Raw genomic sequence first — 13,574 nt, 5'->3', positions numbered from 1 at the left:
CCTGCATGGGTGTGTGTGGAAAAGTATCATAACAACATGTCTCAGGAAGAGATCAGGTTAAAGATTTAGTAAGTGGATCTTGAATTAATATTTTTTCTTCACATCACTGCAGACCAACAGTTTTTAAGTTGATTACCTTCCTTTCAGACGTTGGACACTTTCAGCTTTGTTAAAACCGACATGAAAATGTGCATTTTTGATTCTAATGCCATGTAGCTACAACATAATGAAGCCAATTTTAAGCCAGATACCCCCTGCTGAATAATCTTCAGCAAAGCCTTGATTTTTTTGATTATTTTAACAATCATCTTGCCTATTGTTTAAGAGTGTTTTTTTTTACATCCCCTGATCTGCCTGGAAGTCCACACATATTAAATGTGTAATATTAACATGTTCTCATCCCAAATCATCAAAATAGAGCTGTTTTTACACAGAGATGGCGCTATATCATCAACCCGACAAAAGTCCCTTCTTTACAACCTTACTTATTTACTTTATTCTAATGTCATGTAGTGTTATGTGACACACATCAATAGCATAGCATGCTTCACAAACTAGTTCTTGTGTTTCAAATACATTGGCCAGACGTGGCCATCAAAGAGGCCGGGGGGGTCTGGCACCGTGTAGTTCCTAGAGCACCTCCTCTTTTTGCATTCTTGGTATGGGATGGAAATAAAGTAGCGTTGGTTGAGCATGTCGATCAAAGGTCCGTAGGTGTAAAGCAGTTTGTGAAACTAGCTGTCATTATTAAAATAACACTGACTTTTGATTTCACGCAGCAAATGAACAGTGGGCTCCCTAGAGATTTACAACAATACCTAAATACTAGATGACAAAATGGCACATATTAAGTCCTGTGGAATTGCTTGCCTAGTGTATACGGCCCAAAAGTTTCTAGTTTCTGGATTTACTGGAGTAGTGTTACTCCCACTGTCCCGGCCCATGAATTCCTGCTCGGCTCATAGACTTTACATTGTGATGACATCACAGATTTTTAAATTGCTTTTCTCTGCTTGAGGAAAGTTTAACAAATATAAAACCACCATGGATCAAAAATTACCAAAAATGGTAAGAGTCATAACTGAGTTGGAGGTGTCCTGTCAGCAGTTTTACAGATGTCTCTTTAATAATGACGGTCTATGGGAAAAATGCTTTTTGGGCCACAGGGGATTTATTTATTTTTTCTGCAATATCACGAGTGACCGCTGGGATAAATTGTCTGCAAGACTGAGCAGCATTCCTGGGAGCCTCAGTGAAAGCCCGGAGTTCGTTTGACCCATCCAACTCCGCTCTCACCTGCCCTATATGGATTTTGTCGCTCTTCGTATCAGCCGCCACCTGGTGCATTTCATTCCACCATGAAGAGTACTGGGCGGCACAATGGGACAGTGGTTGTCATCTTCCTGGTTTGAATCCAGGATGGGGGGCTTGAACATGTGGTGGGGGAGCCCTTCTGTGTTTGCATGTTCCCCCCGTTCCTCCCACAGTCTAAAGTCAGGCAGGTTAATTGGTGATTCTAAATTGCCTGTAGGTGTGAATGTGGGCGTGAATGGTTGTCTGTATCTGTGTGTTCGCCCTGCCTGGGAAGGTATGTTCGCAAATAACTTTTAATAGGAAGGTGGTATAGACTTGAAACTAAGCTTCAGGTCTGGTGACCTGTCCAGGGTGAACCCCGCCTCTTGCTCAGTGTCAGCTGGGATAGGCTCCAGCCCCCCGTGAACCCAACAATAATAAAGAGTACCTCTGTGCATTGGTGCCACTGACACAGCAGCGGTATTTGACGAGTTGGAAGTGAGAACAGGCTGTCAATATTTACAATCCAAAATCCTGACACTGGCAGTCCCGCAGGTTTTAGAGGATTTTGATGCAAAATCAAAAGGAATTCAACTCTGACTTTATTCATATCCAGCTTGCACTCTAACACGTACAGTCCATATTCACACCAGCTGCATGACTATTTCTACATATAAATTTTCTGTAAAAAAATCGGTTGTTGATGAATGGAATCTGTTATTGTGGTTTGTGCTGTTTGGGCCAAATCGTTGCTCTCTACACAATAAAGCAATAAAAGTATTAAATGTATCATTCCATGTCGTTATGTGTGGGGTCTCTCACATTTTCAACATCTGTTAAGATTTGTAAAATCTTTTAGTGGGAGCCAGACTTCAGATAGAAGTGAGTGATGAGAAAATTGGTCAGGTATACAATCACATGTTTTGGAATATGGTCAGCAGTAATATAAAGTGCATCTGAAGGGCTAAAACATGCAGAAGCACCAGCAGGTTCTTCATAGATTCAGGACAGCGAGTCTAAGTCCCAATTTCAGGATGGGGTGTTTCTACAGTTAAACTCCTCAGACCTCTTCTTGCAGTCAAAACTTAATGAATTTAAGAATGACCACATTCATTTTCCAAACTTTATCGAACCTGCACAGCAACATGTTTAAGCACCACAGGAGGTTAACTCTGTCAGCTGCTTTTGAGGTCACCCTCATCACTTCAGTTCATGCAGCTCATTGTTTTATTTACAGGTGTTCTGTTATTGTTGTTGCCGGCAGCGTTGCTCACCTGGACTGCCTCAAAATTTCCCTCTGTGTTAGACTGTTAACCTCTGACCGCTGCACTTGTTTGGTTCATTGTTTGCCTGTTTCAGGCTGAGTGCTCAAACTGAAGAAACATCCAAAGAATACAAAACTGACAAACACTGGGAGGTAAACGTGAAACAGCAAACAGCAGATCCTCTTCACAGTCGGGTATTTTTAGACCATCTATAAGGAAACACTCCCACAGACTAAGGTCAAACTAAAAAGCCTGTAAAAGTGAATGAATGTGGAGCAAAGTTCACCCAAATGACCACAAAAGTAAAACCTGTGAGATCTATCCATGCAGATAGGTTTGGTTTTCTGTGTCTGCAGGGTTTGAGAGACAGAGACACACTGTCAACAGTTTTCACTCAGACTAATAGTCCTCACAAGACCTGATGCAGGAACCGTACAGGTTCAGGTCCATGTTTTGTTATGGTCAGTCAGTTCTGGGTCCGGTCCCATTGTATTACTTTGGGTGTGAGACCCGTGATCACCGCTGATCACCGGAGAAACACATAATGATGATTAGTCTAATTCCCTCCAGGATTTCCAGGGTGATTTTTGGGATTGTTGCAACTTGGAAGGGCTCTAGTTTCCCGGCGCGGCACAGGGTGGTGCAGGGTGGTGAACCCCGCGAAGAGCTAGTTTCGAGCAGCGCAACCCGAGGCGTGCTCAGTTTGGTAGTTTGGCAGACCGAGGTGCGCTGAGATGGGTGTGACAGTGCTGCAGGGGGAGGTGTCGACAGATCCAGCTTGGCGCAGTGACAGTTTTGTGCCAAAAGGCTTCGTCGAAGGTGTGCTAAAAGCTCGCCAGCTGAAACCAGGTCTACTGTCAGCTCAGGCAAGCGCAGCTGGTGTAAGCCGAAGTTTGGCTGACCGGCGGACAGTGCGCACACGTCACCAAAACCTCACAGGCAGGTTTCCAGAATATCAGGCACATTAACGATGCAATAAATACCCAAAAAATGCAACTATCTGCAATCAGCACATAAATGTATCTCTATATCGACTGTCCTGTCACATCTGATGTCAGATCAAAGGGGATTGGCACCGTTTGGCACGTTTGGCACGCGTAATGGAAACCCAACTTGATTTGATTAACACAGCTGCAAACTAATGAGTTCACATCCCTCTCACCCAACCATAAACAGCCACAGCATCAGATAGGGAGTATATATTCAGCATCTGTCATCTTAGAAAAGTCCAAAGAAAAGAAACAGAGTGAGACTGCGAGAAAGAAAGAGAGAGAGCGCGCACGAGAGAAACGCAACATTGATTTACAATTGCGGTGACCTCCTCCCAGGCTACCTTTGCATCATCAGCCCGTGGAGGTCTGCTCACAGTTCCGTATATTCGGACACTGTGAGCAGACCTCCCGGACCAAAACATCAGTTTCCTCCTGGGAGAAGTTTGGCCGTCTGACGCTGCTGCTCTCTTCTGCCATGGCGAATTGAGTAAACTCTCATTATGACTTCGCGCGGCGCATTTCAGGGTGAGGAGAGGGGCTCATTTGATTGGTGTGATGTGAATCGGCTGTGTAAAACCCACTCCACGCCCTCTTTCAGACTTGCGCAGGTAGGAGGGACGGAGGTGGGAAAGAGGAGTAGCTGCGCCAGCATGCACGGTGTACCAAACTTGCAAAATCCGCCTGGCCACACCCAGTTGGCGAAGCGCAGGTGCGCTGCGCCCCCGCCTCGCCCGGTCTGTGAAACTAGAGCCCGAAATGTCTGATTTCATGGCAGGTTTTCAGAAAAAAAAATTGCAGTGCATGTTGTGATGTTTGGTAGGGCTGCCCCGTAACAGTCGACCAAACGTTAGTCGACCACAAAGGTCATTAGTCAGCAAGATTTCATTGGTTGCTTAGTCTCAGAAACAACAACAACAACAAAAAACAACCTGAAACTCTATTAGGAGCGGTACCTTGTCAATATAAGTCAAAACCTACAGTATATAACTGGACCATGTAGGAATTAAATTTGAGAGGACAGACACGGGAAGAGGCCACGCTCAGCAATCACAGAAGTCACGTTACAAACCAATTACAGCCGACAGATACCTTTCCTGTCTTCTGTCAATATTCAGTCTGATAAATACAGAAAAGTTGATCATTTCAGTGCAGGGCTACCCAGAGCTTTACATCTGTCCCACAGACGATAGGCCTACACATTTATAAACAGCGCCTGGAAGAAGATCAGCTCTGCACTCAGGATTTCAGATAAATAGGCTATACGGTGCTTGTTAACATAACTTAGCAACCTCAGATGCAACCTGTCGCTGCACTCCTGAAAGCTGGCACAAAAAAGGGCACAAGAGTAGCGCTCAGAGCCCAACCTTGCGTTTCCAGGCAGTTAAAGGCGTGGCATGTGTACGGCCCCTAATTTCCAGGGCTAGTACCTGTGGTTATTCCACAGGCTAGTTTATAACATGTCGGACATCAAATCCAAAGTGTGGGATCATTTTGAGAAGGTGAAGGATGAACCCAAGGTGATATGTAAACCCATCTTCATTCGTTGACTACAAACATGACGTATCATCTGAAACGTGTAAGTAGCTGCATGCCCATTAGCCACTTAGCACAACCATTACCGCTTTGCCGACAGCATAATTAACCGGTGGCTCGCTCAGTGTGTGATGTGCACTTGTAGATAAAATGTAGGCCTATGAAGGTCCATTCGTACGGTTTTGTATTTCACAATGTTGACAATGTTACTGATACTTTTCTCTCTCACACCTTCAACTCAAATCACCAAAATATATAATTTAATAATTAAATTAACATCGTAAACATGCTGGCGACTAGTCAATTAATGGCCCTAAATGACGACCATTGTTCGACTAGGAATATTCTTAGTCAGGGGCAGCCCTGCTGTTTTGCGTATTATTGTAAAGTGGGGGAGCAAATGAAAATGTAATGCTGTTTGGAGATGCTGTTTCTGAATTTGGAGCCTATCATTATGAGCATTCAATGTTTCCCACAGAATAAAAAATGTACAAGTGCTGAATCACAGTGCTGCACGCAGCTCTACAATGAAATGAGATTTTGGTAAATACAGTCATATTTGCCGTAAAGTTGCAAGCTTTGGACAAAATTGCAAGATCATGCAGAATTCACTAGGATTGGCTGAATTTGCTTTGTGATGGTTGTGATTGCAACATCCTCGAGGGACTGATTTAGGATCAGATTACAAAAGTAAAGGTAAAGTGAAAAAAAACAAGCAGCAGTGCCAGCGAGTTTGAGGTGGAGCAGAGGAAAGAGGGACAGTGAGCTGGACAATATTCACAGCTTCAACAAATTTTTATGAGGAAACGTTTTGATTCTTTTCATTGTTGGAACCTTGTGAACTAAAGGAATACAAATAATCAACTCATTTCTGTCTCTCTCGTTTACCGTGCCGGTAAATCTGAGTAATTTTACTTTGGTGCTCATAGTTTCTGTGAATCAAACTGAGTTATTGAATTGTGGAGATGAGGGATCTGAGCCGTGTAGAACTATCAGAAACTGGCAGGCATTACAGCAGCTCACATCCAAGCTTTTCTCATGCACTGTTCATACGTTTTCCTACAAAAAGTAATGCAGGTATTTTGAAAGGTTGCGATCACATGACCAATGTGTTGGCAGGAGTAAAGTTGAAACAGTCCTGAGCGAGTCCAATAAGGAGGCAGGTTGGGGTGGTGGATGGGTCACAAAACCCATGATGTTCCCCAGGAGACGGGTGTTCCGTGCCATGTGAACTTTGAGTCATTTTAAGGTATGTCGTCACCATTTTTCTTTTCCTAAACCTGATCTCAGTACCTTTATGTTAATTATGTAACTTTCAGTTAAGGACATGACATCATTCTTGGGGTGCTAATTTGTAGGATATCATACAAACTCTTGTGCGTGCATTAGGGATGCAGTCCTACAATTAGATGAAATTATGATGTTAATTCCACGACTGAAGAGACTTGATGATCTAAAATGACAACAAACAATAACAAAAAGTGGATATATCAATATCAGTATTGGTTATCGGTCAAATGAGTTGTTACATAATGGCAGATCAGATATTGGCAAAAAATCCAATATCATGCATCTCTAGTGTGCATTTTTGTTGGATATCATAGGAATCCTTGCACGGTTGTGCAGTGGTTAGTATAGTCACCTCACAGCAAGAGGGTTCCTGATTTGAACCCAGGGTAGGGGAGCCCCTCTGTGCAGAGTTTGCATGTTCTCCCCATGTCAATGTGGGTCCAGAGACATGCACATGCATGTCACGTTAATTTCTGACTCTAAATTGTCCAAAGGTGTGAATGTGAGTGTGTCAGCCCTGTAATAGTCTGGCAACTTGTCCAGGGTCCCAATGTCAGCTGGGATCCCTAACAGGATAAGTGGTTACGGACAATGAATGAATCATAGGAATCGTTGTATGAGGATACTTTGTCACATCACAACAACAAAATAAATAATAAAAAAAATAAACTTTCCCCTGTCAGACATGCACTGAGTCAGCGCTCTAATATCTCAGACAAAAACAGGTTGAATTAATATATTCTTAAGAAATTACCCCATCCAGTCGAATCTCAGAACAAATTTTTCCTGTCCATCAGGGTTCAGGTCCATCACTTTGGACTCATGACAACCTCTGATTCAGACTACTTTCTAATGAAAAAACAGTCTGTCTAAAAACTCTCTCTACTGTGGTCTGTGGATGATTCAGGGTAACTGGGACATTTTCTGGGCTGTCACAAACTCATTAACCTCCACTGAATCTGAGACACATACAACTCAAATCCATAACTATCTGCATGGCTACATATCACCAAAGCAGCAGTTCCCACCCGTCCTCACTGACCTTGCAGTCAACACACAGCGGAAACTCAACTAAAACAAGGGTTATCTGTCTTTAAAATTTCTTTTACTGACACTGATGTTACTTGAAAGTGAAACATATAACTATGTATACTGCAGGTTGTCATGCAGGTCATTTGACTCTTTGTCTTGCTACTACAGTAACTTTTGATGTTTATTGCTTCTTTTCTTTTTTGACAGAAAGTTAATAAATGTCTCTGATGATAAATGTACAGTGAAAACGATGGAAATGAACAACCCTTGTTCCATCCTGTCAGCACCTGAGGGGGGCCACAATACCCGCTTTGGGAACAGCTGCACCAGAGGTAAGAGAGAAGCTGTCTTTTTTAAGTTTGGGTGAACTGACATTTTAGTAAAAAGGCCAAACGCTGGTATACGTTTCATTCTGTGAGCTGTTTCTGCTGCTCAGGCAGGTTCACCTGTTGTTCCGCTGCAGACTGCAAGTGTCCCGTCAAAACAAACTCAGCAGGTGATGAGAAAACTTTTGATAAACAGCTCCGTCACATCACTTAATTGATACCCTGAAATGAACAGTTGGCCTCTTTCATTAAATACAGTTTGATTTGATCTTTGACTTCTATTTAAACATTTTACTGATCCTGCGGTTAATAAAAACTCAGCTCAGAGCTTGCAGAGCTCTTCGTAGATAAAGACAGATGCAAAAGAGAGAGGAGGGGTCAAATTAGGTCTTTTGAGAGCAGTTATTAATTCAAGGAAATCAATTCAGTAATTTGAACACACAAATTACTAAAGTGAAGGAGTATTAAGTGTACTGAGTGTATGAATTTTTAATTGGAGGGAATGATTTATCAGAAATCCTCTCTCGTTCACCTGCTGGGCTCCGTGGCAAACACAGCTCGATTAATGCTTCGTTTGTGGTTCAGATACCAATATGGTACAAAAGAGGACATTCATGTGTTTTGTGTGTACTGTCAGTGACGGCTGCTCTGATCTGGATCTCTGTGTCTGCTGGATTCTGACATTTCATACAGCAGCTCATGAAGCAAATCTCTCTTTGTCTCCTCACATTCCTCAAAGTGTTGCTGATGTGTTGGTGTACAAAAATCTCCATCTCCTGAACATCCCGTCATCTTGAAGCGTCGGACGTGATAACAAAACCTTCACAACAGTTTTTCTTTCTTTCTCCTTTTGGAGTTTTTATCACAGAGCAGAGAGAGAACCCTTCTGTCAATTTTTTATTATCCGGACCAGATTCAGAGGGACAAACAGACTTCCAAAAGACAGGAGCAACCCTCCGGGCATTTCTGTTGGATTTCTCCTGTGGAAAGAAATCTCATCATCCTGGAGCAATGTCCAACACTCCCTGGGGTCCTGGACTCAGTTCATGTGGGGTTTGCCGCAGTCCAATTTTCTGCTTTTTTTTTTTTTTTTTTGTTAATCTTTGCAAATTAAATCCGGGCCTTGTGCCAAGGTGCAACAACTGGGGACATTAGATCAAAGCGCTCACAAGGAAACTGCATTAATCAAGAATTTTTTCAGGCCACCTCAAGCCTTGGGGACTCCTTTTGAATCATTAACATCCTTCACCCTGCTTTTGGAATGTTTCTTAGACTCGTCTGAGCTGGTTTTGATCTGCAGTCTGTTGTGAGGGGAAAGTCGCCACAAGCGAGCGGCCCCGCCTGCCCGGAGAGATGAGTCAGAGATCTTATTTATTTGTAGATCAGAGTGTCTCTGTGGCTCTGTTTAGGGCTACAATGCAGCGGTTCTGACTCAGATAGGGCGACAGACGGCGTCCTCTCAGCAGGAAAGGAATCACAACTGAAGGGTTATAATGAGTAGTGATGGGAACAAACAGCTCTGAAGTCTCTTTTGTGTCTCTTCATCCCATCAATGCTCTCATTTTGTCTTTCCTCACAGGCCCTGCAGACATGTCGGAGTGCTTTGCTCTGCGAAGACTGCAGCAGCCATGTTAGAATGGTGCCACTTCCTCCCTCAGTCTCAGTAGTTGTATTTTCCTGCCTCTGCTACCGGTGATGTTGCCGTGTTTGGAAGGAACAGAGGTTTTGGCGGAACTTGGGGTTTGAGCGACGCCGTTCTCCGGACAATTGCTGCCCGCTGCATGTGTGGCCCTTCGCTGTAACTGTGCTGCCTTGTCAGGCAGGCGCTGGCAATGGACGGCCGCTGGCTCTCGCCATTGGTATCGGTGCTCACATTAGCTGCTGCACTGGTGCACGGGGGGCCGTTGCTACTGCTGTTCGTGTTCATTCTGGCTAGAATGTGTGCGTGCTGTGGTCCCCGTTGGTTAAAGCTGTGGTGGCGGGGCACTGCGCCGCCCCCACTGCCCATCTTGATGAGCGAGTGGCGCTGGGAATGGTGGCGTGCCACCGAGACGCTGCTTCCTCCAGGTCTCTCTAGAATCACCTGCTGCTGGAGCGGAGTTGAGGAGGAAGAAGAGGAAGAAGAGGGAATGGAGGTGGAGGAGGTTGGGTTGTTGGAGGATGAAGAGGAGGAAGAAGAGGAGGTGGCGGAGGATGAGGTGGAGTTTTGAGTTGGAGCGTCCAGGCGTTTGGGGAGGCCGTCCCTTGGTAGTGTGGAGGTGCTGTAATACGGACCTGATTCTGTCTCAGGGATCTGCTGCTGTTGATGATGACTGCTGCCGCTGCTGCTGTTATTGTTTTGGTGGTTGCTATGGTGATGGCTGTGGTTGTAGTGATGGGTGCGGGTGTGGCCGTGGTGATTATTAGAATGATGATGATGGTGATGATTATGATGATGTCCTCCAGAGGAGGAGGAGGACGCCCCGTGGAACAGGGAGGACGAGGAGGTGGCGGTGAGGACCTTGATGCCTCCAGTGCCCGATGCGCTGACCTCATGGATGTGTTTGAGCAGCTCATCCAGTGCTGACACATCCACCACTGTCTGGGGGAGGGACTGCTGGGAGTGGTGGTGATGGGGGACTCCCCCACCTCCTCCACCTCCTGCTACTGCTTGCTCATCATTCAAGAGCTTCCTCTCCTCAGGGAGGTGCAATGAAGTTGAAGAGGCACCCGCTCCATGGGCCGCTCCGTTGCTTAAACTGTTGCTGTGGTGATGAGAGAAGGGAAACACCTGCTGGTTCAAAGAGTTCCCGACAACGGCCATGAAACCCAGACTGGATCCGGAGCAGCTGGGCCCAGATATGGGGTTGCTGTCCTTGGCATTGTTGCAATTCTGGTTCTTCTCATACTGATGGTGCCTCAAGGCCTTCATGTTCTTGATGGGCAGCTCCGGAGTGGAGTCGGGCGTGGGCAGGCCGGACAGCTCTCCATCACCCTGAGATAGAGACTAAACAGAGGTCAGACCCATGGTAAGACACTTTAAACTCAAACAGGTCATCATTCTAAACTCCAAAAACACTACAGGATGACCCACTGGCAGTGGATAAACAGGAAACAGCTGATAGCAGGAATTAGCGAGCAGCTAGTAGCAAGAGGGAAACACAAACCTGACAGACACTGTAAAGATGAGCAACTGGGGAGACAAGGAATTGCGTGCCCTCCTTGCCCTTGCAATCGAAGAGGCCATTAACCGTCAGATGACGGGGACGGTGAAGGACGGGCCGACTTACGAGAGAATCGCCGAAGGACTGACTAGCTGCTGCTTCCTTCCCATGTCACTGTTTACGTCACACGCTGAGCTACACGTTTTGTTGCTTGTTGCTCATGCCCCCTATTGCCCTGAAAAAGGCGCATTCTGTATAAACAAAATTAGGTAGGCGTCATTTTGCTACACTGCCCGATTTTGTTTTTATACTGCCAATGCTGAAAAAAAGACTGATTGGGCTTTCCTGCAAATTTGCACAATTCCTATCTAAAAAGGGCTTTTCTCTTACTAAGTTTTCAAGCACACGCTGAGATATCTCTCTTGACATCACTGTGACATCATCAGGGCTATAAACTGTTTCCACAGACTGAGGAGGACTAACATGACTGGTGAACTGACCTTTCATATTAAATGTAATGACACTATTTTATCATGAACCAATCTAGGCTGCCCCTTCCGGAGGAGCCGCCCTACCTGGGAAAGGCTGAGGTCGGGGTCTCCCAGCGGCAGGCCCTGATGTCCAGGGGTGTGGAGATGAGGCTCCGCCCGGCCGTTGGGAATGAAGGAGCTGTACATCTTTGGGGTGGACACGTCCAGTTTGTCGTCCTGCAGGAAGACGAACCAAAAGAAGAGGAATAAGTGTAGTGTTAGTCTTAGCTTCTGTCTGAAGATAATCCATTCAGGGTGAAAGAAAGGATTCATCTTTTATAGTTCATAATGTCTTTAAAAAAACATTGAAAAGTATTCACTGCGTGTTTCAGGGCGAGTTTCAGTTATCATATTCCACAGAGTTTAATGAGGAGCTGGTTTAGATTTCATCAGAGGGATCAGAGGTCAGCAGGAAGCCAGCAGCAGCTCAGATATTCACTTTCTTGCTCAAGGACACTTAGAAAGAGCAGAGTTCATAATGAAACGGTCGATTGTAATGACTGAGTAAAAGACTGAAGCGAAGCTATTAACTTATCATGTACCCCCAAGTGAGGATGAATATTAACACAGCTGCTCAGAATTCTGCTGCTGATGTCACCGCTTCTGAGCCACTTCACGACAACCTACAAATGTGTGTAAACTGTAAGAACCTATAAACATGTTTAAGGCATTTGTGTGTATTCGTATTTAGTATCTTTGACGTTAAGTCTCAGCACTGTAATGCCACAGTAAAGGTTTTAATAGGTGAGTAGCATGAGTGTGAGATAGCAATTTAAGTCTCTGCTAAATAATAAAGTTTCTATCTATCTATACTATTTTTTATCATAAAGCAGTATTTTCTATCACTTAATAACTATTTCGGGCAGCTGTACAACATAAAAGCTTTCTTCAGCACATCGGATGTTACAGGGTATCTGCTGGATATTAAGTAATAAGTATTAAAGTCGATCAGTCAGTTCAGTGACAATTAAGGCTGTCTACCATAAATATATATTATTTATTCTATATCTAGATATGTTAAAAAGTATCGCTATTTATAGTAAGTATATAGTAAGCATTGTTGGTGGGAGCTTGAGATCTAAGATTTTTCATTGTCAACCACTGTTTCACTGTAATTGTACAAATCTCAATAAAGACATTTGAAACTGACTTTTTTTGTAGCATTTATTTATGGCAAACTATACTATGACATTTAATCACTTTTTAAGGCAAATTTTACGACATTTTTATGACATACCATACCATGACCTTTTTTTTTTCTTTTATTTTGTTACATTTTATGACTTTTCAGTGGCATGACATACTATGACACAGGCCTACTATACTGACTGTTATCGACATACTACACAATAACTTCAAAACTTTTTTGACGTACTATACTATGACTTATCTTTAACACTTTTCAACATACTATACCATTACTGTTTTTGACAAACTATACAATGACATTTTTGTTTGTTCTTTCTCAGATCATTCCTTCATTCTTGTCATCTCTGCATTCTGTAACAGTCAAATATATGAAATGTGCCTTTAACATGGTGTATACTGTGTCGCTTAACAGCAACGTCATCAAGCAGCGCCTGTTTTGATTTGAGTCTGTTGAGAGCGCACCCAACGCTGGTCAGACCGATACCTATGTGCTCCTGCTTTTTCTTTTGTCTCTCAACACAACAGTGATGGTTTTAAGTACATGTGGCGACTATTCTTTTCATGTATGAAAATGTAGTAGCCGTACAACCGGGCTTGGTAAGGTTGGAGTGTTTTTAAGTTGATGTAAAAAATAAACGACGAGCATTTGTGAAATCCCACACTCGTGTGGAAGTGAGTTTCTGCCTGTCGTCTAACTCCAAAGAGCTACACGGACCCAAAACCATTACAATTCGAAGGCTTCATCACATCGTCACAGCCGTCTAATCAGTTCCACAACCGGAAAACCTTCCATCAGCTTCACAGAAAGCTATTTGTAAAGATCTCGTCCAAAGCACACCCTCATCCCACCTTACTAGCTAGCGTCAGCTCCCCTTTTCCTCTCTAGACTTCACACTCATTCAGTTTTACCACGCAATGTATCCATAAAATGATAATAATAATAATGATAATACTGTTAATAATAAAAGAGAATTTCCTTCTCTACCCACAAGTACTCTTCTTCGACCCTCCACTTCGTCCC

General features: G+C 43.9%; 1 protein-coding gene across 2 annotated transcripts in view; it reads right to left on the bottom strand.

Annotated features, from left to right (window-relative positions):
- Nucleotides 1-8,111: 8,111 nt before the first annotated feature.
- Nucleotides 8,112-13,574, bottom strand: part of LOC117263568 (semaphorin-6D-like) — a 501,073-nt gene continuing 495,610 nt past the window's right edge. The window contains exons 22-23 of one of the 2 annotated variants that reach the window (XM_078176102.1): nucleotides 11,450-11,581; nucleotides 8,112-10,717 (exon numbers count right to left, since the gene is read on the bottom strand). In XM_078176102.1, coding sequence (XP_078032228.1) covers nucleotides 9,392-10,717; nucleotides 11,450-11,581 — 1,458 coding nt within the window. In that variant the 3' untranslated portion in view covers nucleotides 8,112-9,391. The remainder of the gene's footprint in view (nucleotides 10,718-11,449; nucleotides 11,582-13,574) is intronic. The other variant, XM_033637073.2, reaches the window with a different exon arrangement.

The sequence above is a fragment of the Epinephelus lanceolatus genome, chromosome 16, assembly GCF_041903045.1.
Source record: "Epinephelus lanceolatus isolate andai-2023 chromosome 16, ASM4190304v1, whole genome shotgun sequence".
NCBI classification, from domain to species: domain Eukaryota; kingdom Metazoa; phylum Chordata; class Actinopteri; order Perciformes; family Serranidae; genus Epinephelus; species Epinephelus lanceolatus.
Note: the sequence above shows the minus strand (reverse complement) of the source record. Positions and strands in the feature narration are given on the sequence as shown.